Genomic DNA, 23,641 nt, shown 5'->3' with positions numbered 1-23,641 from the left:
TTCTTCCCAATATTTTTTCTAAACCTGCCCTCTGTCAGGAGGAAGGAGGAAGCCATTCCCCCTTTTCTTGTCACTCCAAGCCCTTGTCCAAAGTCCCTCTCCAGCTCTCTTGGAGCCCCTTTAGGCACTGGAAGGGGCTCTGAGGTTTTCTTGAAGCCTTTTCTGATCCAGGCTGAACAACCCCAGCTCTCTCAGCCTATCTGCGGGGGTTTTTTTTCTCTTCATTTTCTGTTTTTGGGGGTTTTGTTTGTTTGTTTGTTTTTGTTTTTGTTTTTGTTTTTTTTGTTTGGTTTTTTTTGTTTTGTTTTGTTTTGTTGTTTTTTGTTTTTTTTTATTCCAGGGGGGTTTTGCTTCTCTGTTGCTGATCATCCCCCACACTTGGTCCATCCCCATCTTGTTTATTGTGTAATGAGCTCTCACTTCCCACAGCTTTTCCTCCATCAGTGCCATGTGGGTTTTGGAGCCTTCCTTACCCTTGGGCAGCAATAATAGGCTGAAAACCTGGTGTTTTGGAGCAGGTGAACCTGCCCCACCTCAGTGGGGCTGAGGTGCCCTGTTTTCTGGTGGGTGAGAGCACGTGGCATGAGGAGGTTTGGGCTGAACAGGGCTTTGTTTCTGCACCATGTGAGTGAAGGGACCTGATGGGTACAACTTTTGCCTGGGCTCCCAAGTCTTTGTGGAGGTGTTTGTTAGCTCAGGGGTCTGCAGGCCCTGAGGGAGCTCCTGGAGGAGGGAGCTCCTGGGTCTTGGAGCCCTGATGGAGCTGGGGCACCACGTGGGCTTTGAGGCTTTGCTGCCTGTGCTGGGTGGTTTGGAGCAAACCACATCCATGGGGTGTCTGCAGCACAGGGACCTCCAAGGAGGGGATCAGCCCCGAGGAGGGGATCACCCCCCTGGCTCTCTGTGTGTGCTCAGCCTCCTGCACAAGTGCCACGAGCTCCCCAAATAAAGGGGAGCCCTGAGTGGAACAAGGGCAGGGAGCACCTTCTCTGGGGTGGGTGCAGGAGGGGGCTGAGCCCCAGAGCTGCTCAAGGGGCTCTGCCAGCACTTGGGAGCCCAGGAGCTGGCAGGGGTGTGGGCACAGAGCCTCACAGCACTGCTGTGCTGGAACCAGCATTCCCCTTGTGCTGCCACGAGCCAGAGCCCTGGAGCTGCTCCAGCCTGGGATAACCAGGGCTGGGGGCCAGTCCTCTTAAATTTGCTCCCTGCATTTGTTGTGGTGATGGGAGGGTGACAGATGCCCTGGGTGTCCTGGTGTGGGTGGCCAGGCTGGGAGGTGCTGGTGCTGAGGGTGCCCATCCCTGTTGTGCTGCAGGGCTTTCTGTGTTTACCACCACCTCTGCCCCCTGGAGCCTCCCCAGCCCCATGGCCTCTCTCATCTGGTGCTGCCCACATTCCCCAAAATTGCAGGTTGTGAAGCTTTCCTTATTTGCTGGGGACTGTTGTGGGGAGGGTTGAGCTGAGTTCCCTCAGTTCAGGCTTCCTGCTGGCTGAGAACTTGCTTTTTTTTGATTAAGGAAAAAGAACCTGCAGCCAGGTGTGGGGGGGGAAAAGCTGCCTTGAGGGCTGCCCCAAAGGGTGGCAGCTTCTTCAGCCCTGCAGCCTTCAGCCAGCAGTGCCAAGGCCAGTTTCTCCTGCTGATTTCCCACATGGAGAGTGTTCCTGCAGGCAGAGCTGGTGTCCAGCTCTTACCTCAGCTCCCCCCTGTCCCCACCATCACTCTGCCTTGTAGCACTGACTGGTTTCCATGGTCCCACCAGTAAGCCAGAAGCAGCATCCCAGTGGCTGCATGGCTGGGACAAGACCCTGTCCTTGCTGGAAGCACGTGGGTTTTCCCTTTGTTTACATTGTTCCTCCCCAGAGGAGGAGGAGGAGGAGCAGGATGTGATGGAGCAGAGCTGCTCTGAGCAGGCCCTGCTGGAAAGATGAAGGATATAGGAGGGAGAGGCACAGGATGCACAGGGTGCCCACCCCAGCCCTGGGGGTGATTCCAGGCAGAGCATCCAGCAGGATTGCATTTTCCAGTGCTCTTTGCCCCATTCCAGAGGGCAGCTCCTATTTGGGAAGGATCTGGGGTTGCTGTGGGTGGGTTTCTGTGACTGGAGGGTGGTTGGGAAGCTCTGCCTGTGGGATTTCAGGTCTGCTGGTGGGTGCCAAAACCTGAGGAGCTGTACCATGGCTGTGGAGGGCAGGCCCTAGAAGGGATGGGGACATTCCCAGCCCCTTTGGGATGCTCCTCTGGAGCTGCCTCTTGCAAGGGTTGGGTTTGCTCTGAGGGATACCAGGTTGGACAAAGGGATTCATAAAGGGATTTACTTTATAGTAAAAGCATTTTATATTAATTTTAGCACATTTTTTAGTTATACATAGAAGGGAGATGTATATATAAAAAAACAACAAAAAAAAACCTGCCAAACTTGCTTCTATTATTTGTACAGCAAGAAATGGACAATTTATATCCATGTTGTATGGCATTATTATTTTTTTGCAGCCATATGTCCATCTATTTTAAAATTGCTGGCAGTGATTGCTGGCTGTGAAAAATTAGAGAGCATAATTACAGTTATAAACTCATCCCATCCCCCCCAACTCCACATCCATCCCGGGGGTCAGGGAGGCTGAACACTCCTCTCAGTGCATCAGGGACCTGCCCAAACACCCCTGCCAATGTCGTGGACAACGGTGGGGGTCACTCAGCCCCAAATTCCCTATGAGTAAGGAAAAGGGAAGTGTGTTTTGGGTGCAGCCCAGCTCTGCTGCCCGGTGCTGAGCTCGTGCTGGTCACCCCCCAGCTCCCCCCTGGCAGTGCACGGTGGTTTTGCAGGGGGAGAAGCTGGAAGTGCTGAGGGGGTGGATCTTTCCCATTCCTCCGTGGCCCAGGGGAGGTTGGGGACACGCTGGGTGGCCTCTGCTGCCTTCTTTTAGCTGGGGGGGCCTCGTGTTGTGCTGTGCTGAGCTGTGCTAAGCTGCCTGCAGGGGCGGGGGCAGCCTGGAACCCTCACCCTGTAATTTCCTACCTCCAACTCTTCTCTTTTTAGAGTAAAATGATATTTTGTGCCTTTCTGGCCCTGGGCCTGCCCCCTCCAGTCTGGACAGCTTCCTCTGAGCAGTGTGAGCATGGCCCTTGCCCTTGCACGGTGCTGCCAGCCCTGACATGGCACTGGGCACCCCAGTACCATTCCTGGGTTGGCTCCAGGGCTTTTCCAAGCTGATGTTAATTTTTCTTGCAAAGCCAGGCTCACAGATAACAGAGGAGGGTGTCCCATAGCTGACCCTGACCGTGGTGATGTTCACAGTGCTGCTGTTTGGCTCCTTGCAGAGCTCTGTGGCATCAACCTGTGCCCCAGGGAGGCCTCATCCTGCCCCAGTGCTGCTACTTGGGTCCATTGGGTAATGGCAGTGATGCTGCATCACCCAAAACTGCTTAAAGACCCCCCCCACCATGTCTCCAGTGCTGGGGGGAGCTGCACCCCCCTTGCTGCAGGTGGGAAGGGGAGAGAGCTGGGCTGGGAATGCCATGGATGGTGCTGGGGGGGGGATGAGCTGCTCTCCTGCTGTCCAAGTCAGGATCAGGCCAGTTCCAGCTGGGAAAACACCAGCACCAGTTTAAGGGACCTGAGCTTCTGCCAACCAGAACCAACCCTGCCTGCATTTTTACTTGTTTTCCCACTTGTCCTGGTTTGAAAAATATTTTCAGTGAAATTAAATGTTTCCCTTGAATTAAATGAAGCCCTGCAAAGGGGCTTCATTGTTTGTTTATTTGACATCATCACCAACATCATCTGGGCTGGGGAAGGAGCCTTTGACATCATTTCTGTCCTGGAGCCAGGTGGATGCTGGAGCTCCCAACTGCAATGGGGGTGTCTGTTTTCCTCCATTTATTTTTCCCTTTCAGACAAGGCAAGGAAGTTCTCTGAGCTGAGATGTTTGTCGCTCGAATGTGCAGGAGCCTCCTGTAACAACAGAGCTGGGGCAGGGTGAGGCTGGGGGTGGGAAGTAGGAAATGAAAACCTTTTCAGCCCAAAAAATTCCTACAATGGCAAAAAACCAAAGCAAACCAGAGCTAAATATAGCGGGGCCCGTGAGCTCGCTTGGACTTCTGGTGAACGCTTGTGGTGGAAAAAAATGGGTCGTTTTAAGACAAAAAAAAGGAACAACAGAAGTGGTGGTGTTGATGTGGTGCTTTGGGCAGCTTCTTGCTGGGGCACTGGGGGAGGTCGAGGTGGTGAGGAGCCCTGGGGCAGCTTTTTACCTTAGAAACATTCACTGGAATAAATAAAGTATCCCTTAAAAATGGCAGGTCAGCTGGAGCAGCGAGTCCCAGTGTGACGTCCAGGATTTACTGGTTTATACAGGTTTTGGGATGGGGCCTCGTGGTGGGGTGGGACCAAGGTGATGCTGGGATCAGGGAATTGCCGTGGGGATGCAGGGTTGGCCCGTGGCAGGGCCCTGGGATGTGTGTGGAGCTGGGGTTGAGCTCAGCCTGTCTCCCCTCCGTGACTGTGTTTTATCTGCTGGCAGTGATTCCCCTCACTCAGCTCCTGCCTCCCAACGCCTGGGCTGGGATTCCAGAGGGTCCTGACGCCACGTTCTGTACAGCTGGGGCTGTACAGACCTTTTCCATCACAGCAAGGGAGACCTTCTCCCAGCATTGCTGTCTGCTCTGCAGCTTTCAGCAGGTCCCCAGACACCCCCGGCACTGATGGATGCGCTCCCCGTGTCCCTGCTCTGTTCTCCTCAGCCTGGAGCAGATGGCTGGTGCTGAAACCCTTGGCTCCTCCAGCACTGGCACAGGCTCGTTGCAATGCCTGGGAATGCTGTGGCCAAGTGCTGCCCATGGCAGCTCAGTTTTGAACCACTCCAGTGACGTGGTGAGCGCGGGTGAGTTCTCTGCTCCGGCTCCGAGGCCCAATAGCCACACCTGGTGATGCCACCCTGGGTGCAGACACCCACCCATGTCACCCTGCTTGGAGTCCCTCCCAGGCATCAGGACAAACTCTGTGCCAGTGCTGCAGGAAGCAGGTCCCAGGGATGCACCCAAACCTTGCTGTGCGTGGAGCCAGGATGTCCTGTCGGGGCTGGAGGGGATGCGTGGCACGTGCTGAGTCCCCAGCGATGCTTCATCCCCTTCCCATTTGTTTCTTCCCCAGACTCCAAGGTCTTCCTCATCTACAACACGGGCTCCCAGGGCTGCCTGGAGACCAAGGACTCGCTGGTGCGACTGGCCAAGGGCTGCAACGGCAGCGCCCCGGCCCAGCAGTGGAAATGGGTCTCCCGAAACCGCCTCTTCAACGTGGGGGCCATGCAGTGCCTGGGGGTGTCGTGGCACGGGGGGAACAGCACGGCGGGGCTGCACCCCTTGGCCACCTACGAGTGCGACCGCGAGTCGGTGAACATGCGCTGGAGCTGCCGCGGGCTCGGCGAGCAGCTCTCCCAGCACCTCGGCGCCCGCCCCGCCAACGCCTCCCTGGACAGGGGGGACCAGGCACGGGGCTCGCAGTGGAGGACCTATGGCACCGAGGAGGACCTGTGCTCCGTGCCCTACTCTGGTAATGCCCCCTCGGGCGCCGTGTTGTGCCGTAACCCAACCCCAGACGTGAGCGGAGGCCGCGGTGCTGCGGCGGGCGGGTCCAGCTCGGTCCCGGCTCGCTGGGGCTGCAGAACCAGGCAGGGTTGGGCTGGTGGGAGCGGGGCAGCCTCTGGGTAACCCCTGCCCCCCACACCACCCCCCACACCACCCCTCACCCCAAACCTCCCTCCAGCCCTGTAGACACGGCCTCAAGCAAGGGCTGCTCTTCTCCCCCCAGAGATTTACACCATCCAGGGCAACTCCCACGGGAAGCCCTGCACCATCCCCTTCAAGTATGACAACCAGTGGTTCCATGAGTGCACCAGCACGGGGAGGGAGGACGGGCACCTCTGGTGTGCCACCACCCAGGACTACGGCAAGGACGAGCGCTGGGGCTTCTGCCCCATAAAGAGTGAGTAGGGGGGAGACATTCCATGGGGAAAAGCAGGAACTCCATGCCCATCCCTCCTGGGGGTTTTTCTTCCTCTCTCTTGACGTCCTGCCTCGTCCCTCCTCCTGCCAGCAGCCTGCAGTGCTGGAGCAGCAGGTTGTGGGGTTCACGGGGTTATTGGGGTATTTTGGGGGTGTTGGGTGCTCACCCTGCTCGTCTCCACAGGCAACGACTGCGAGACCTTTTGGGACAAGGACCATCTCACCAACAGCTGCTACCAGTTCAACTTCCAGTCGACGCTGTCGTGGCGGGAGGCCTGGAATAGCTGTGAGCAGCAAGGGGCCAACCTGCTGAGCATCACCGAGATCCACGAGCAGACCTACATCAATGGTGAGGTCGTGGCAGCCTGGCTGTGTCCTCCTCGCCTGGGCAGAGCTGGTGGCACCATGGGCATTGCCACTGCCAGGTTGCTCTGCCTGCCCCGGGTGGTTGGTTTTGAGGGGGTGACAGGCTGGGGACTGAGCTGGGGTTGGGGGGACTGATCCTGCCCCTCTGGCTGTGTTGGCTCAGGGCTCCTGACTGGGTACAGCTCCACACTCTGGATTGGGCTCAACGACCTGGACATCAATGGAGGCTGGCAGTGGTCAGACAACTCGCCCCTCAAGTACCTCAACTGGGAGAGTGGTGAGATGGGGGGTCGTGGTGGTGACGGGGGGCTGGGGAACAACCTGTGACCACCAGAGATGGCCACGTGGCAGGGGAGGTGGCCTGGGCTGCTGCAGGGTGTCCCCTCACTGCCTGAGGACAGAGAGGCCCAGGGGGCATTGGAGCAAGCTGGGACATCTGTGGAGCTGGAGGGGTGACACAGGGTGCTGAGGGGGAACATGTGCAAACCCTTGGTGGTCCCACTGATAAGCTGGGTTGACATTCCTTGTTTGGAGTGTTGCATCCCTGCTTAGTGCTGGAGTGGGGTCCCCAGCTGCAGACACCCCTCCCTAAACCTGAGGTGCTCAGGGAGCAGAAGGACCCAGAAACACCCGTGGGGACAGTGATGCCCTCGCAGGAGGTTTGGGGACAGGCAGGAGCAGTTCAGGTCTGGCATCGTGACCCCCAACTGCCACCTGGGCACGCGGGGTCACATCTTATCATAGAAAATAATGAAATAAATGGGGTTTTACTGGTGCTGGAGCGGGGAGAGCTCTGTTGGTGGTTCCTCAGCAGCCTGTCCCCCCTCACCCTGCTCTCCAGACCAGCCTGACAACCCCAGCGAGGAGAACTGCGGGGTGATCCGCACCGAGTCCTCGGGGGGGTGGCAGAACCGCGACTGCGGCATCGCCCTCCCCTACGTGTGCAAGAAGAAGCCCAACGCCACGGCCGACCCCTTCCTGACGGGTGAGCAGGGCAGGAGCAGCACAGGGAATGGGCACACTGGGTGTACTCCCACCCCGCCACGGCCAGGGGATGCTGCCCACGGAGGTGCCCGTGGTGTCCCCGGCCTGCCCCGGGTGTGCGGAGCAGGGGTTGAGCTCCTCAGGGTTCCCAAGGTTTGGGAGAAGTCATCTCCAATAAGCGCTCGGTGCCATTCCGGGTTGGGTGGTGAGGGAGGGACAGAGAGCAGCGGGTCCCCAGGGGAGGGGGTGCTCCGTGCTCTGCTCTGCCCTCACTCCTCTGCAGACAGGAGGGATTTGGGTTGTCCCTGGAGCTCTGAAGCCGCCGTTCCCTCACCTTGCCACCGCCTGTTACATTTTGGCCGTGGCTTTCCCACCGCGGCTTTGGCTTGTGCTGAGCACCCCGTGGGACTGCGGCCCCTTCCCTGCCAAGGACGGGGCTGGAGGGTTGGCAGGAGCCCTCAGGCTGCCTTGTGTCCTGCCAGACTCGTGGTCGGAGGTGAAGGTGGACTGCGAGCCCAGCTGGCAGCCCTTCCAGTCCAACTGCTACCGGCTGGTGGGAGAGAAGAAGAGCTGGCAGGAGGCAAAGAAGACCTGCCTGAGGAGTGGGGGGGACCTGGTCAGCATCCACACCCTCTCCGAGCTGGAATTCGTCACCAAGCAGATCAAGCAAGGTGAGGAGGAGCCCGCTGTGCCAGCAGCCCCCTTCCCATCCGGTTGTGGGGTCCGTGGGAACGTCCCTGGGTGTGCTGGAGGCTGCAGAGTTGACTTTGTGGCTGTGCAGGGAGTGGAGGCCCCAGGCTGGGAGGTGATGTATTCCTTGGAGGAGCCCGTAATCCGGGTGCATCCCCCATCCAGCAAATGTGAAAGCTGTTCCCAGGAGCCTGCAGTGCTGAGGAAAAACTACACAGCTGCAGCTGGGAATGGTGCTGGTCCCAGCTGGTTAGTGTAGGAAAAGATGGGGAAACAAAGTCCTGCTGGACTTGCTGGAGGAGACCAGCAATGAGCCATAGGAGGGTGGAGCAAGGAGGGGAAATGCTGGAGCCTCCAAGCTGGGAGCAGATTGGGACGGGATGGAAGGGAATGGTTGAAAACCAGTAGCTCACTGGACTTGAGCCTGCAGGTCTGGACTTTCACATTCTGCTGCTGCCAGCTGCTCTCTGAAAGCTGCTGGCAAATGTCCCCGTGTTTCCCACTCTGGGGGTCCGTGTCCTTGTGTTTCCCACTCTGGGGGTCCACCCTTGCAGGCAGGAGCTGCCCTGCTGTGCCCTTTCCTGCCCGGGGTCAGAGCTGAGCCCTGCAGGGCTTGTGTCACCGGTGGGTTCTGCACAATGTCAGCCAGGAGGAGGAACTTTCATGCCCTCCCCTCCTGTCCTGGCAGATGTGGAGGAGCTCTGGATTGGCCTAAATGACCTCAAGCTGCAGATGAACTTCGAGTGGTCGGACGGGACGCCCGTGAGGTTCACGTACTGGCACCCCTTCGAGCCCAACAACTTCCGTGACAGCCTGGAGGACTGTGTCACCATCTGGGGGCCGGTGAGAGCCCGGGGGGCAGGGGGGCCCAGGGGGTGTAACAGGGGGGATTCAGAGGAATTCAGGAGGGTTTTGGGGTCCCAGAGGGGAAATAGGAAGGTCCCAAGGGGGAAAGGGAGCATTGTACTATCCTCATGCCTGAGGAAGGCATTCCTCAGGGAGCACCTCCAGCTGGGTTGAACCTGGCTCATCCCAGCTGTTGGGATGGGAGGGATCCAGCACATCATCCTTAGGGATTTGGTGTAGGGAAGGAAAGTCTGTGGACCCGAGGTGGGGGTGGGTGGGCTGGGGAATTCCCCAGGCTGTCGGGATAGGCTGATTCCTGCTCCTCTCCCACCGTGCAGGAAGGGAGGTGGAACGACAGCCCCTGCAACCAGACCCTGCCATCCATCTGCAAAAAGCCGGGTCGGGTGAGCCAGGAGAAGGAGGAGGATGACCATGGATGCCGAAAGGTGAGGGGCCCCTGGGGCTGGAGGTGGCTGCATCTCTCCAGGGCTGAAACCATTTTGGGGAGCCCTGATGGGCAGCACCCGGAGCTGTGGGGTCTGTGCCCGGGAGCTGCTGGTGCAGCAGAGACCCTGGGGCTGCCGAGCCCTTCGCTGCCTCCGTGGCTCTGGGAGGTCACAGGAAGAAACTGGGACACGACACACATGTGTCTGTGAACATCATCCAAGAGCCTCCTCCTCGGGCTGCCTTGGCTGCCAGCAGGGATGTTCATTTTTTTCCCTTTGCCTCTCTCCGTGCCAAAACACGGCAGCAAAGCTGCCGCACGTGGGAGCCTGGCGGGACAGAGGCGGCTGCCGGCCCCGTGCCTGGGCCTGCTGGCAGGCTGCCCTCCCTGGGCGGGGCACAGGCCTTCTGGGGACACCAAACTGGCAGATTCTCACCCAGCCCATGCTCTGCCTCAGTTTCCCCAGCTGCCACGGGGGGCTGAGGCCGCCCCGTTCCCACGCTTTGCTGGGAAGTGGCTTTTGTGGCTCTGTGAAGTCTCCAGTTGCTGAGCCTGGCAGTGCTGCCACTCTTGAACCTCTCCCAATGTTTCAGAGCAGGCTCTCACGCTCAGACTACCAAGCAGCCACGCTGGGCCAGCTCCCAGAGGTGCTGCTGGGCTCCTCCTTGGGTCCTCATCCCGTTGCCAAACCCCAGCAGCCACTCTGCTCTGCCAGAGCTCAGGGCAGCACAGCAAGCTGCCACACCAGGCCAGATATGGGGGCTGCCAGCTGTAGCCAGAGGAGCCCCAGTGTCAGCAGGTGCTGGGGATGAGGCACTTGGTGGGCAAAATTCCATCACCACCCATTTGCATGTCCCCAGAACAGTCCTGACCTCATAGGACATCCTGACACATAAGATGTCCCCACGGAGATTTAACTCCTCCTGCCTCCCCAGCTACAGTTTTACCCTGGCCCCGGGTGCCCAGCAGAGATGGCTCCATGGCTGAGAAACAAACTGGGAGTGGTAAATCAACCAGGGAAAGACCTTTTCCTATCCTTCTTCCCCTTCCTCATCCTCAATGACGCCTTTTGCCACCCAGATCATCATCTTGCTCGGGGGATTTGGCCCCAGTCCTCTCCAGCCACCATGCTGGTTTTTCATGATGGCTTTGGTGCTTTTTTTCCCCTTCTCCAAACCTTCTTTAATTTTGGAACAGCCTTAAAGGAAGCAGTGAGGGCTGGAGGTCTGGGCAGTGGGAATGGCAGAGCTGGAGAGGGATGTGGGGACACACTGGCATTAGGAGCTGGAGGCAGCAGTTGGGGTTGAGGATCCCATCCTGGCCCTCTTTTGGATCCAGGGACTGCCTGTGGTGGCCAGTGTGTGGGAGAGCATCCATGGGGTTTTTGGGGTGCTGAGGCATGGAGCTGGTTGGGGACCCCTCTGGGGACATCCAGATCCTTCTGGGGGCATCAGGAACCCACACTGTCCCAGGATGGGCCCTTTCTTGGCTGCTCAGGGGCATCCATGTTGTTCCAGAGGGACCCAGCTGGTGGGTCTGTACCTGGCTTTGCCAACTTTGAGGAAGGACTGTAGGAGCAGGAACTTGTAGGGCAAAAATGGGATTTGGGGTTGTTTTCATCTCCTAAAGCTACTCCTGCTTCCCTCCTCACCATGCTGATGACACTACGTATGGCACGTGTCCCCCACCGTCCTTCCAGTGCCCAGGGGACCCAGGAGTAGAATCCCAGTGATACTTCCCCTTCCAGGGTGTTCCTGAGCCTGAGGCCACTTGCTGCCCCAGCTGCTCCACCCTTGGGAAGGGCATGTGTTCCCTCTCGTGGATGAGCCCCCGTGTCCGTCCCCGCTTTGCCAAGGGGCCACTGCCAGCCCCGGGGCCGCCCCGCTCCCTGCTCTGGCAGAAAACAGGCACTATTGTGTCTCCAGCCCCGGAGAGGCTCCAACATCAACAAGGCGGGGGATTAAAGCCGGCTGTGGTGGGACTCGCTCTGGACTCGGCCCCGCAGCGTGAAGAGGAGGATTGTGTTCCCCTCCCCGCGCCCCGGCCGGGCCGGACCCTGGCAGGGAGAGCCTTTTCCCCGGCTTTGAAGCTGCCTGGGTGTTTGTTTTCCCTGCAGCCCCGTCCCCTGGGGCCAGGGGCTTGTTGGAGCTCAAAGCTGAGCGGGGTCAAGCTGGGGCAGCCGGGGGCAGGAGACCTCCCGGGAGAAGGCAGAGGTGGTGGCAGGGGACGTGGGACGTTGCTCCCGTGCCCTGGGATTGCTCCCATCCTTTGGGGAGGTCTGGGCGGGCAGTGCTGGACGTCCCCTGTCACCCATCCCCAGGGCTGGAAGTGGCACAGCCCGTCCTGCTTCTGGCTGGGCGAGGACCGTGTCCCCTACAGCGACGCCCGCAAGATGTGCTCCGACTACGGCTCCACGCTGGTCACCATCACCAACAGGTCAGTGCCATCACCAACAGGTCAGTGCCATCACCAACAGGTCAGTGCCATCACCAACAGGTAGTGCCACACCAGCGCTGGGTTTGAGCCCCCTGAGGTGGGGAGTGACCCCACAAGGGCTGGGCCATCACAGGCCGTGTCAGCTCACAGCATCACCCCCTCTGGCCCCCCCCAGGTTCGAGCAGGCCTATGTGAGCAGCCTCATCTACGGCTGGGACGGGGAGTATTTCTGGACAGCCCTGCAGGACATCAACGAGACGGGCGCGTTCCGCTGGCTGAGCGGGGACGAGGTGATGTACACGCACTGGAACCGCGACCAGCCCGGTAAGGGGGGCAGGGGTGGCCCGGGGACACCCCCTCCAGCAGGGCGGGTGCTGGCTCTGCCCCCCGGCACGGCCCCACCCTAAGGCTGCGTCCCCTCCACTCCCGTGAGCGCTCCAGGTTACAACAAGGGTGGCTGCGTGGCCCTGGCCACCGGCAGCTCCATGGGGCTGTGGGAGGTGAAGAACTGCAGCACCTTCAAGGCCAAGTACATCTGCCGGCAGAACCTGGGCACGCCGGTGAACCCCGAGCTGCCCGGGCCCTACCCCACGCCCAGCCTCACCGCCACCTGCCCCCCGGGCTGGAGCTCCGACCCCAAACTCCGGCACTGCTACAAGGTGAGAGGCGTTCCCGTGGCTGTTTGGGGGGTGCCTGTGCCTCCTGTGGTGCAGGGGGTGAAGGAACATGTTCTGGTGCAAGAGGCAGCCCAGAGCACACAAGCCTGGCTGGGGCTGGGTGGTGGCAGCGTGGCCCAGGGTGTGGGGATGATGTTCTGCTCCTCTCCTGCTTCTGAGCCCCCCACACCGTGGGTTCCTCCTCCCCCAGGTGTTCACCTTCGAAAAGCTGCACGAGAAGAAGACGTGGATCGCGGCGCAGGAGTTCTGCCGGGAGCTGGGGGCCCAGCTGCTCAGCCTGGGCAGCTACGAGGAGGAGCACTTTGTCGCCAACACCCTCAACAAGATTTTTGGGTGAGGAGCTGGTGGCACCAGCACATGTCCCGCTGCCAGAGGGTGCTTGGCACGAGCCTGCAGCCCTCACAGCGCTCTGGCACACATGGGTGGGGGGTTGAGGCATGAATGGGGCTCTCTGAGCACAAACTGGTGTGCAGAAGGTGCATCAGTAGGTGTGGCTGATGTGGGAAATGTGCAGGAAAGTGCAGGGTGTGGGAGAAGTGCAGGAAGTTCAGTGTAATTAGAGGATGGAGCTTGGGTTTCAAACGCCTCCAGCCTTGAACCTGTTATCCCAACTCCTGCCTTCCAGTGTGTGGGGATGGTAGGCTTTGAAAACAAACAGAAAAAGGCCAGATTATTAATATATATTTGTGTATAAATGTAATACATATCTGTGTATATATAAATAATATATAATCGTGTATAAACAAATATATAAAATAACAATTGTATACTATATATTTGTGTATAAATATATAATTTTATATATATATATATGTAATTTAATAATAGATATTTGTGTATAAATGTAAACCCCTCTGGTTTGGAGGAGGGTTGTGTTCTCACCCATCCCCCTGGCTTCCCCCAGGGAGTCGGAGCCGGAGCTCCACGAGCAGCACTGGTTCTGGATCGGCCTGAACCGGCGGGACCCTGCGGGGGACCGGAGCTGGAGGTGGAGTGATGGGCTGGGGGTGAGTCTTGGGGCGTTTGGGGTGCAGGGGGGGGGCAAATCCAGTGCTGGTGGAAATGCCCAACACCGCCCATCTCTCTCGACCCCCAGTTCTTCTACCACAACTTTGACCGCAGCAACTACGACGACGACGACATCCGGCCGTGCGCGGTGCTGGACCTGGCCTCCCTGCAGTGGATGCCGATGCAGTGCGAAGCCCAGCTGGACTGGATCTGCAAACTGCCCAAAGGTACCAGCAAAGGGGCCCCCAAGCCCCCCAGCTGTGACTGACCTGGAGGAGGATGGGCTGCGGGGCCGCGGAGCAGGTGCAGGGGAATCCTTGGGAGGTGGGAGGATGATTCCAAGTTCCGGGTCAGAGAGAGGTGCTGTTCCTCCTGGGGGGATTTGGGAGGGCATCCCAGCCTTGGAGCCCACAGGTGGTTTGCAGGGAAGCATCAGTGGGAGCATCCCAGCCCTGCATCCCACTGACAGCCTCTCCTTGCCCTTTCTCCAGGTGCTGACGTGAAGGAGCCGGAGATCACGACCCAAGGTGTGTTGACCATGGCTGTCTGTGTGTTCGTCGGGCATAAACTGTCCTCCTTGGGCCTCTGCTGCCCCATCACAAGCACCACCCCTTCAGAGCATCCAGGCAGTGTTACCCAGAGAGGGATGGATCCTGGGCAGGGCAGTGGGAGGGCGGGGAGCCCAGGCATTCCGTGCACCACATGGCTGTAGGGACTGCGGCAGGAACTGGGCAGAATCAGGCCTGCCCACTGCAGGAGAGGCTCAAAACACGCGGGGACCAAGGGACAAGGTGGCCATGGCAGGGGTGTCACGGCCTCAGCGTGACCCCGGTCCCTGCCTGCAGGCAGCAAAGAGTGGGTGAAGTACCAGGAGGCCGAGTACAAGTTCTTCGAGCACCACTCGACGTGGCTGCAGGCCCAGCGCATCTGCAGCTGGTTCCAGGCCGAGCTGGTGTCGGTGCACGGCGAGGCCGAGCTGCGCTTCCTGGGCCAGAACCTGAAGAAGGTACCAGGGGGATGGGACTCCCCCGGGCTGCTCTTCCTTCTCTTCTTTCACCCTTTGCTGGAGGGATGTTGTTTGGGGGCGCTGGGCTCTGCTGGGGTCACAGTGGGCTTGTGCAGTGCCTGTGAGTGGGTTTGGGGCTCAGTGAGGTGATGTTTTGTGTCCTGGTGCAAGCTGAGGGCAGGGAGGGGAGGGTTGATCCCTGTGACAGCCTCTGTTGTCCCCAAATACACCCAGTCCCTGCAGGGCACTGACATGTCCTCTTCGGGTGTGCAGTTCTCCAGGGGCCAGGAGCAGCACTGGTGGATTGGGCTGAACACCTACGAGAACGATGGGAGGTTCAAGTAAGTCACAGACAGAGCCACCATGTCCCTGCATGTCCCCACACCTCCATCCCCAGCACATTCCCACACCACCATGTCCCTGCATGTCCCCACACCACCATCCCCAGCACATTCCCACACCACCATGGCCCTGCTCGTCCCCCCCCCCACCATCCCCAGCTGTGAGCACCGTGGCTCAGCACCTGCCATCCTGAGGTGCTGGGATGGAGATCCTCACCCAGGAGGGCAGTGGTGGGACACGCTCCCCAGTTAGGGCACGCAGCCGGTCCCATTTGCCACTCAGCTCTTTTTTTTGTGCTCCCACCGGTGCTTTTCCAGGTGGTCTGATGGGTCCCTCCTCAACTTCATCTCCTGGGCACCGGGCAAGCCCCGGCCCATCGGCAAGGACAGGAAGTGTGTGTACATGACGGCCAGCAGAGGTGAGGGCAGGGCCAGCCCAGGTGAGGGCAGGGCCATGAGGGGCTCGGTGAGGACTGGGGTCATGCCCAGCCTGTCCCTCCCCACAGAGGACTGGGGGGACCAGAAGTGCATGACAGCTCTGCCCTACATCTGCAAGCGGAGCAACGCGACGGCCGTGAAGCCCTCGCTCCCTCCGGCACCCGCTCCCACAGCCGGGGGCTGTCCCCGAGGATGGGTGCAATTCCTCAGCAAGGTACAGCCAGAGGGAGAGGGGATGGAAGGATGGAGAGGGGAGGGCAGGAGGGAGAGGGGAGGGCAGGAGGGAGAGGGGATGGCAGGGTGGAGAAGGGGATGGCAGGAGGGAGAGGGGATGGCGGGGTGGAGAAGGGGATGGCAGGAGAAAGAGGAGAGGGCTGGAAGGAAGGGATGGCAGGATGGGAGAGGGAATGGTCATATGGAGAGGGGAGAGCAGGATGGAGAGAGGATGGCAGGATGAAGAACTGGAGGGAGAGAGGGTGGCAGGAAGGACAGGAGTCAGCAGGATGGGGAGGGGATGGCAGGAGGGAGAGGTGATGGTCACCTCCTGGTCTTCCACCAGCCCTGTGGAGGTGGAGAGTGGGTGGCTTTGGAATGGCAGGATGAAGAGGGGTTCTCGCACATGTTTTTTAGGGAATGCTGGGGGGTGCATTAACAGGGATGCTGGGAGAGGTGTGCTGTGGGGTGGGGGTGCAGGAGGGGGTGGTGAGGTGCGTGCACAGGGATGCCAGGAGAGAGGTGGGAGTGCAGGAGTGGCTGGGGGCTGGTAGATGTGAGGGTGCAAAGGGGAGAAGCGCAACCGGGGCAGAATGAAGCTGCAGAGGGTGGTTGGATGGGGAGGGTGCAGAGCTCAGGGTGAGGGGCAGCTGCCCCCCGTGGACCATCCTGTGCCGCTGCCTGTGCAGTGTTTCAGCTTCAATGGCCACAACAAAGGCGAGATAGTGAAGTGGCCGGAGGCGAAGCAGGCGTGCGAGAGCCAGGGCGCCGTCCTGGCCACCATCTCCAGCCCCCTGGAGCAGGGTAGGTCCCCGCTGCCCCCACCAACCCCACCAGCCCTGCTGGCTGGGGCCCTGCCAGGGGTGGTTCTCAGCCCCTCCCCTGTCCCTCGCAGCCTTCATCACATCCATGCTGCCCAACATCTCCTTCGACCTCTGGATCGGCCTCCACGACGCGCAGAGGGAGTTCCAGTGGGTGGAGGGGGAGCCCCTGCGGCACGTGAGCTGGGCCCCCGGGGAGCCCTCGGGCTGCAGCACCTCCAACCCCCGCGACAAACCGGTGAGAGAGACCCCCACAGCACCCCCAGCCCCTGGGAAGGTCTCAGTCCCCTGTGCCACCATGGCAAGGGAAGGTTTTAGCAGGGGTGGCTCTCCAAGGGCACAGCAGGATCCGGCCCTGCAGGGTGGGGACCTGCCCACCAGGGGACACCCCTGGTGGGGGAGTGTCCACAGGGTGGGATGACAGTGCTAAGGGCAGTGCTGACCCCGTGGCTTGGCTCTGCAGACCAACTGTGTGGTGGTGTGGCACGGCTCACCCCCTCTCTTCACGGGACGCTGGGACGACAGGAGCTGCCTGGAGGAGAAGCACGGCTACATCTGCCAGCGGAGCATAGGTAGGGGGGGCATGAGGGGACAGCCCCAGCTCTGCTGGCTGGGGACCTGCCACTGCCACCCTGGTACCCCATGAGTGGTGGGGCTGGGGAGCTCCGAGCCGTCAACTCAGCTTGGGAGGAGCTCCTGGTGCTGGAGGAGCTCAGGGAGACAGGCTTGACTTGGGGGGTGGTCCCCCATCACAGCTATCTGTGGGACAGCCCCAAACCTGTACCTGTCAGCCTGGCTCAGCATGTTCCGTAGGGATGTGAATCCTAGTGGACAGGCTCCAAGGTGGGGATGGTGCCAGGGTGTCACTGCTCTCATCCCTGGGGACGTCCCTCTGCCCTCCCTGGTTGCACCAGTGCAGCACTTACAGGGACAGCCGGGCCTGGGTAGGGACGGACAAGGGGGTGACCCCTCCTGGGATGCAGGAGTGCCCTCCGTGCCCTCTGACCGTGTCTCTTTGCTCCCCCCAGACCCGGCCCTGAGCCCTGCGCGGACGCCGTACCCGCCCTCGCCCACCGGCGCCCTCTTTTACCACAACAGCACTTACCGCATCCTGCAGAAACCCCTCAGGTGGCACGAGGCCCTGCTGCTCTGTGAGACCCTCAACGCCACCCTGGCCACCATCCCCGACCCCTACAGCCAGGCCTTCCTCACCCAGGCCGTCAGCAGCCTGCGGGCCCCGCTCTGGATCGGCTTGGCCGACGAGGTGAGGGAAGGGGGCAGGTGCCTGGGGCAGGGTGACCCTAAGGGGGTCATGGCAGCCCCCTCAGCGTCTCCTCCCCTTGGTTCTCCTCCAGGGAGGCCGGAGCTACTCGTGGCTGACGGAGGAGAACGTGGTGTACACCAACTGGCAGGATGGGGAGCCCCAGCAGATCACGGGCTGCTCCTACATGGATGCGGACGGGAGCTGGCGCACGGCCGGCTGCGACACCAAGCTCCAGGGGGGCATCTGCCAGCTCCGAACAGGTGCTGGCCAAGGGGGGCACTGGGTGGTCAGGTGGGGTGCCACCAATGGTTGGAGATGGCATCCCACCCGGATAGGGCTCTCTGCATGTCCCTGTGGGTCTGAGTGCCCCGACGTGCCGTGGGACCTCGGTGCCCTGTGCCCCTTCACCCCACTCAGTGTGCCGTGTGCTCCCCAGGTGCCCCCCGCACGCACAAGTGGAGCTACAGTGGCAGCTGTCCCAAATCGCTGGAGGACTCGTCCTGGATCCCCTTCCGGGACCACTGCTACACCTTCCACATGGAGATCACCCTGGGGCAGAAGGATGCCATGAGGAGGTGCCAGAAAGGTATGAGGGGGCTGAGGTGGTAGAGGGTGAGATGCCCAGGATGTCTGTGGGTGCAACAGAGCTCCCCTGTCCCTCTACCCATGCCTGGCTTGGGTCAGTCATCGTCTCCTTGCTGTTCCATGTGAGGGTTACCCAACCATCAGGTGGTTCATGGGTGGTTCCTCAGCTTTGCTGCTCCCCCAGCTCCATCCTTTGAGTTCTGGGCTCTCCCATGTCGCTGTTCCCTCCACAGTCGGTGGCACAGTGTTGTCCATCCAGGACGAGATGGAGAATGTCTTTGTGTGGGAGCATCTCCAGTCGTACGAGGGCCCTTCCAAGGGGGCCTGGCTGGGCATGACCTTCAACCCCAAAGGTACAAAGGAAGGAGTGAGGTTTGAGATATTCCCCCAGGCACCCCCATGAATTCCCACTGGGTCTGCAGTGAGCAGAGGAAGCCCTTGCTGGTGGCACCAATGAGGGGAGCTCATGCCATGGTGTGACAGGAACACCAGTTCTTCAGGCCATGCTGGATATGCCATGTGTGTCCTCCTCTGGTTTGGTGGGATGGGAATCCCAGAGTCTTCTCCAAGACACTGGAGCCTGCAGATGCAGGAATGAGCCCTGTGGCCCCTGGTCCTCCCCATCACCCCATCAGACCTCCCCATCACAGAATCACAGAATCATGGGATGGTTTGGGTTGGAAGGGACCTTAAACACCATCCAGTTCCAACCCCCTGCCATGGGCAGAAACACCTTCCACTAGCCCAGGTTGCTCCAAATCCCATTGCCCCATCACACCTGCCTGTGCTTCCTGAAGTGGGACAGAGATGGGGTGTCCCCTTCAGCCTCCCCAGGCCTAATTGTCCCATTTCCCAGGTGGCACCTTGGTCTGGCATGACAACACTGCTGTGAACTACTCCAACTGGGGCCAGCATGACACAGGGCCCAGCATGCTCAGCCAGAACAGCTGCTACTGGATCCAGAGCAGCAACGGCGTGTGGCGCCTGGGCTCCTGCACCAACGTCACCATGGGGGTCATCTGCAAGATCCCCCGAGGTAGGACCCCTCTGCTGCCCGTGGTGGGGTGAGCTGAGGGCCTGAGCAGAGTGCTGGGGGGCAGAGCTCTGTCCTGCTGGCAGCACCAGCCATGTGTTTTGGGTAATTCCAGTGCAGGTGCTGGTGTCAGGGTTTTAGGTCCCCGCTGGGCTCAGTGGTGGGCTGTGCATGTCTCAGTAGCTGGGTTGGCCTCTTGGGGCAGGATGAGGCTGGTGGGGCATGGGTGGAGCAGAGCAGAGGACCCCCCCAGCTGTGCAGCACCCAGTGTCCGTGGTGTGGTGCTGGGAGCAGTGGAGGGGGTGGAGGCAGTGGTGCTGGCACTGGGGAGAGGGGAGGGTGGTGTGGCCGTGCACTCACCTGTCTGTGTTGCTGTTGCAGTGGAGGAGAGCAGCTTTTCCAGGGCAGGTGAGTGGCACTGTCAGCTTGGGCACAGTCCTGGGACTGGTAACCAGTGCTGGAGACCTGTGCTGCAGCCTGGATTGTGCAAATAACCAAAGAATGGGGTTTGTGGGTGGGAAATCCCATTCCCAAGTGGCTTTGACCCTGGACTAGGGCTCCCCAGCGGCAGGAGCCATGGAGGTGTGTGTCTGGCCAGCCCCTTGCCAGGCTCTCCTGCCCTTGCCCGCAGTGCCTGGCCAAGCTGGGGGATGGACACCACATTTGCTGGTGGGATCCCCAACTTCCTTCTCAGGCAGCTGCCAGATGTTCCTGCATATGACCCAGAGTGTCTGCCCAGCCCCAGGAGCTCTGCCAGGGGCAGGATGTCCCCAGAACAACAAAGCAGGTTCCTGTGTTGACCCATCCTTGGGGGAACAGCAGTGAACAGGCTCCCCAGGGCAGTGGTCACAGCCCCAAGGCTCCAGAGCTCAAGGAGCGTTTGCACAACGGGGACGTGGTGCAGGGCCAGGAACTGGACTGGATGATCCTTGTGGGTCCCTTCCAGCTCAGGATATCCCCCAATTCCACGATCCTGCCCAAAACCGCGGTCTGACTGAGGCTGTGGGAGCCACCCAGCTGCCTCTCACCGGCCTCTCCTCCCGCAGCCCTGCCGGAGAACACGACGGCCATCGCGGTGGTGGTGGTGTCGGCGCTGGCGCTCTGTGCCGTGCTGGGGGTCGTGGTGTTCCTGTACCGGCGCCGGCGCAGCGCCGAGCGCGGCGCCTTCGAGAGCGCCCGCTACAGCCGCACCACCTCCAACCCCGGCGAGGCCGCCGAGAAGAACATCCTGGTGTCGGACATGGAGATGAACGAGCAGCAGGACTAACGGCAGGGGGGACGCTGGGGACGGGGCCTGGGGAGGGGGGAGGACGGGCAGCGCGGCACACGCAGCCCCCCCGGCGCGGGGCAGGGGCGGCGGGGCAGGGAGAGGGGCCGGGCTCGGGGTCGGTGGGCACGAGGAGGGAGCTGGGGTCCCTCCTGCCCCACAGGTCACCTCCGGGCTTGTCCCCAGCTGCCGTGGAGGCACTTTCAGGGCTAAAAGGTTTCAAGGAAGGTTGCCCCCCTCCAAGGTCAAGAGCTTTCCGGGCTCTGAGACACCTTCCACTTGGGATAAGGCAAGGGCAGGTGTTCAGGGCTCTTCCCCCCAGGAACCGAGCTGGTGTCCCAGAAGACATCCATCCTCCCTGGCAAGAGGTCTCCAAAGCCGATCTACCTCCCCTCCACGTGCAGTAGCGAGGGTCCTGCCACCCCCGTCCCCACCACTGTGCCGCTCCTCTCCCCCTCCTCGGCCTCGTCCCCCCCCTCCAGCAGAAAGCAGCGGAGACGACGCCGCAGAGATCCAAGCGTGGACCCCCCCCGGGATCAGCGATGGGATCCCCTCTGCTCCCTGGGATGGGATCTCCTCTCCTCTGGCCGGCAGCCACAGCTTGTCCTGTTTTCTTTGGTGTGTTCCCTCTCTCCCCAAATAAGTGCAGGGGGCAGCACCGGAGCAAACTGCTGGCCAGGGCCCTCCAGCGGGAGCACCCTTGGCGTCCCCAGCAGCCCAGGCCCCGCGGGAGGAGCTGGGTGCTGTGGAACAGGGCGCTACCAGAGAGCCGGGGCCACCCTCTGTCCCTCGCCGGGCAGGGACAGTGCGGGGCTGGGATCACCTGCCACTGGTGCCTTGCTGGGGCCAGAAGGCCGAGGGTCAGGGCTGTAGGGTGGGGAGGACTTGGAAGCCTTGGTGGCTGTTTTGAAGCTCGGTGGTCTGTTGGTTCTTTAAGGGAACGATGGTAGCTTCTGTTGCTAAACTGTACTGAGTGCGTGCTGAATATATACGTTCTTTCACACAGCTGGCTGGGGTCTGTGTGGTTGCCTGTTTCCCATGTAGGGTGTAGCAGAGGAGAAGGAGGTGGAGGAGGAAGGCAGCATGTAGCTAAGCCCCTGCCTGGCTTTTAAGCTGTGCAAGAAGGAGCAGGAGTGCCCTGGGCTGAGCCATCCTCCTCCATCAGCTGCCGGCAGCAGCATCCCCAGGACAGGATGCCTGGAGACAGCGAGAGTTGTTTGGGCCCCAAGGGGGGTTCCCTGCTGGGAATGGGACCCAAAGAGCCCCTTGGACCTCTGAAGTGGAGTGGCACAACCCTACAGGAGATGTTGCCTTTAGCCCTCTGCCTCCAAGGCTCAAGTTGGGGTTGGTTTTGCTGTAGCAATGGGAACAAGCGAATTTTTGTAACTCTCTTTTTTGACACCTGTGCGGATTTTAAAATCTGTTGATTTCACTTAAGCTGGACATTAAGTGTTTAAGAAACTGTTGGGGGTGGGATGGGGGAACAAGGGACCATTGGGATTTTGTTTACTTTTTGGCAATGTCCAAAAGCTGCCACGACATTTCAGGGTGAGGAAGAATCTGGAGCTCACGGAGCTGCCCCGGCTCTGTTTCTCTCTCAGCTTTCTTTGCATTTATTTCCTGAGGTCCTCTCTGTTTTGGAGCTGTTGGTTCTGTCCACGGGCCCGTGGCTTCTTGATGTGAGTGCTAGATCCTGAAAAGCTGAGCGTGAATCCCTCCTCATCCCCAGCATAGCCAGCATTCCTGCTGCTGGGATGCTTGGAATAGCAGGAGGGATGCTGAGCTTGAAGCTGTGCTGTTGCTGGGGATGGAGGTCCAGGATGAACTCCTCCTGGATGGGCAGAGGTGTTAAGAAGTCCTAATGAATAAAGGTTGAGGTCAGGATTGGTGGGCAGGAGAGAGCGAGGAGCGGTGCTGAGGTCAGGGCAGGGTTGGGGCTCGTTTGGAGAAGTCATGAGACCCTGGGCAGGGTGGGAACACAGGAGGTATGGCTGGGATAGTGGGGAATTATCCATGCTAGAGGAAAATCCGTGCCCTGGAGAGGCATGGAGTGCCAGGGCTGGGAAGGAGGTCCCACAGCCATGCAGGAGGTGTCACCCCTGGCTCTCCCACAGCCCAACCTGGAACACCTCGCTTTAGAGAGTTTCTTTTCTTTTTTTTTTTTTCTCCTTGATTAATTTGTTTTCTTTCCTTCTTCTCCTTTGCTTTCAAGAAAAGGAATCTGTACAGTCTAGGGGAAATGTTGTCTGAGAAGAGTTTTGTCAGCTGTTGGCAGTGATCAGGATTACAGGAAAACACATATATGGTTACGTGGTATCTCCTATCACCATTAGATAATGTGAAGAATTGCTTAAAAGGACCCTGTCAATTATATATATATATAATATATATATATAGTTTTGCATTTTTTTTACTCTCTGTGGTTTGTAAGATCCTTTTAGAAGCTTGGAAATAAAATTTCCTTCCCCACTTATTTTCTACCTTTTTTTTTTTTCCTTTTATTTGGGAAAAACAAAAGTTGTCTTTCCCTGTGTCCCTGACAAGTAGCAAACGAAGCTGAAATGACACTTAACCTGCCTCCAGCAGGGGAGACTCCAAGGCTGCCCAGGTAAGGGGGATGTTGTATTGATTCCTTGTGGGTTTTGGATACGATGGCTTTGCTCTGCTGGTTGGTTGGAAGAGTTGGCTGGAGGCAGAAGGGGAAGGAGAATGGGCAACATTTATTTGTCTGTGACTCCTGAGCTCAATGAAGGGGTCAGGTGGAGCAGGGTCCTTGGGAAAGCACTGGAGTTTCTGTTTGATAAAATCCTAGAATGGTTTGGGTTCAGAGAGACCTTAAAGCTCATCCAGTCCCACCCCCTGCCATGGGCAGGGACACCTTCCACTAGCCCAGGTTGCTCCAAGCCCCGTCCAACCTGGCCTTGGACACTTCCAGGTCTGGGGTAGCCACAGCTTCTCTGGGCAACCTGTGCCAGGGCCTCCCCACCCTCACAGAGAACAATTTTTTCCTAAAGAAACTTCTCACTGAGGACTGGGAGATGGGGCTGCAGTCCAGCAGAGCCTGTTCCATCCCACAGCTCACAGAGCATCTCTCCTGGAGCAGCGAGGCCGCAGCACCCTCCTGGCCCAGGGCACGGGGCATCCATCAGGGCACTGCCACTCCTGCACTCCAGGCTTCCCCTGCTCACACCAGGGGCCCTCAGGGTGCTGTTCTCTCACC

The 23,641-nt window shown here is 59.7% G+C and overlaps 1 protein-coding gene across 1 annotated transcript in view; it reads left to right on the top strand.

Annotated features, from left to right (window-relative positions):
- MRC2 (mannose receptor C type 2) overlaps nt 1–23,005 on the top strand; it is a 28,803-nt gene extending 5,798 nt beyond the window's left edge. The window contains exons 2-30 of the mRNA XM_051768659.1: nt 5,151–5,549; nt 5,808–5,981; nt 6,186–6,350; nt 6,531–6,644; nt 7,209–7,352; nt 7,834–8,022; nt 8,730–8,884; nt 9,226–9,333; nt 11,653–11,768; nt 11,944–12,092; nt 12,210–12,427; nt 12,636–12,778; nt 13,350–13,452; nt 13,542–13,680; nt 13,945–13,980; nt 14,299–14,459; nt 14,733–14,800; nt 15,119–15,219; nt 15,307–15,452; nt 16,141–16,255; nt 16,347–16,510; nt 16,736–16,844; nt 17,301–17,536; nt 17,628–17,796; nt 17,973–18,122; nt 18,355–18,474; nt 18,978–19,157; nt 19,536–19,562; nt 20,201–23,005. Coding sequence (XP_051624619.1) covers nt 5,151–5,549; nt 5,808–5,981; nt 6,186–6,350; nt 6,531–6,644; nt 7,209–7,352; nt 7,834–8,022; nt 8,730–8,884; nt 9,226–9,333; nt 11,653–11,768; nt 11,944–12,092; nt 12,210–12,427; nt 12,636–12,778; nt 13,350–13,452; nt 13,542–13,680; nt 13,945–13,980; nt 14,299–14,459; nt 14,733–14,800; nt 15,119–15,219; nt 15,307–15,452; nt 16,141–16,255; nt 16,347–16,510; nt 16,736–16,844; nt 17,301–17,536; nt 17,628–17,796; nt 17,973–18,122; nt 18,355–18,474; nt 18,978–19,157; nt 19,536–19,562; nt 20,201–20,421 — 4,319 coding nt within the window. The 3' untranslated portion in view covers nt 20,422–23,005. The remainder of the gene's footprint in view (nt 1–5,150; nt 5,550–5,807; nt 5,982–6,185; nt 6,351–6,530; nt 6,645–7,208; nt 7,353–7,833; nt 8,023–8,729; nt 8,885–9,225; nt 9,334–11,652; nt 11,769–11,943; nt 12,093–12,209; nt 12,428–12,635; nt 12,779–13,349; nt 13,453–13,541; nt 13,681–13,944; nt 13,981–14,298; nt 14,460–14,732; nt 14,801–15,118; nt 15,220–15,306; nt 15,453–16,140; nt 16,256–16,346; nt 16,511–16,735; nt 16,845–17,300; nt 17,537–17,627; nt 17,797–17,972; nt 18,123–18,354; nt 18,475–18,977; nt 19,158–19,535; nt 19,563–20,200) is intronic.
- Nucleotides 23,006–23,641: the final 636 nt, after the last annotated feature.

The sequence above is a fragment of the Manacus candei genome, unplaced genomic scaffold (genome assembly GCF_025592945.1).
Source record: "Manacus candei isolate 608988 ecotype Guabito, Panama unplaced genomic scaffold, ASM2559294v1 h1tg000096l, whole genome shotgun sequence".
NCBI classification, from domain to species: Eukaryota; Metazoa; Chordata; class Aves; order Passeriformes; family Pipridae; genus Manacus; species Manacus candei.
Note: the sequence above shows the minus strand (reverse complement) of the source record. Positions and strands in the feature narration are given on the sequence as shown.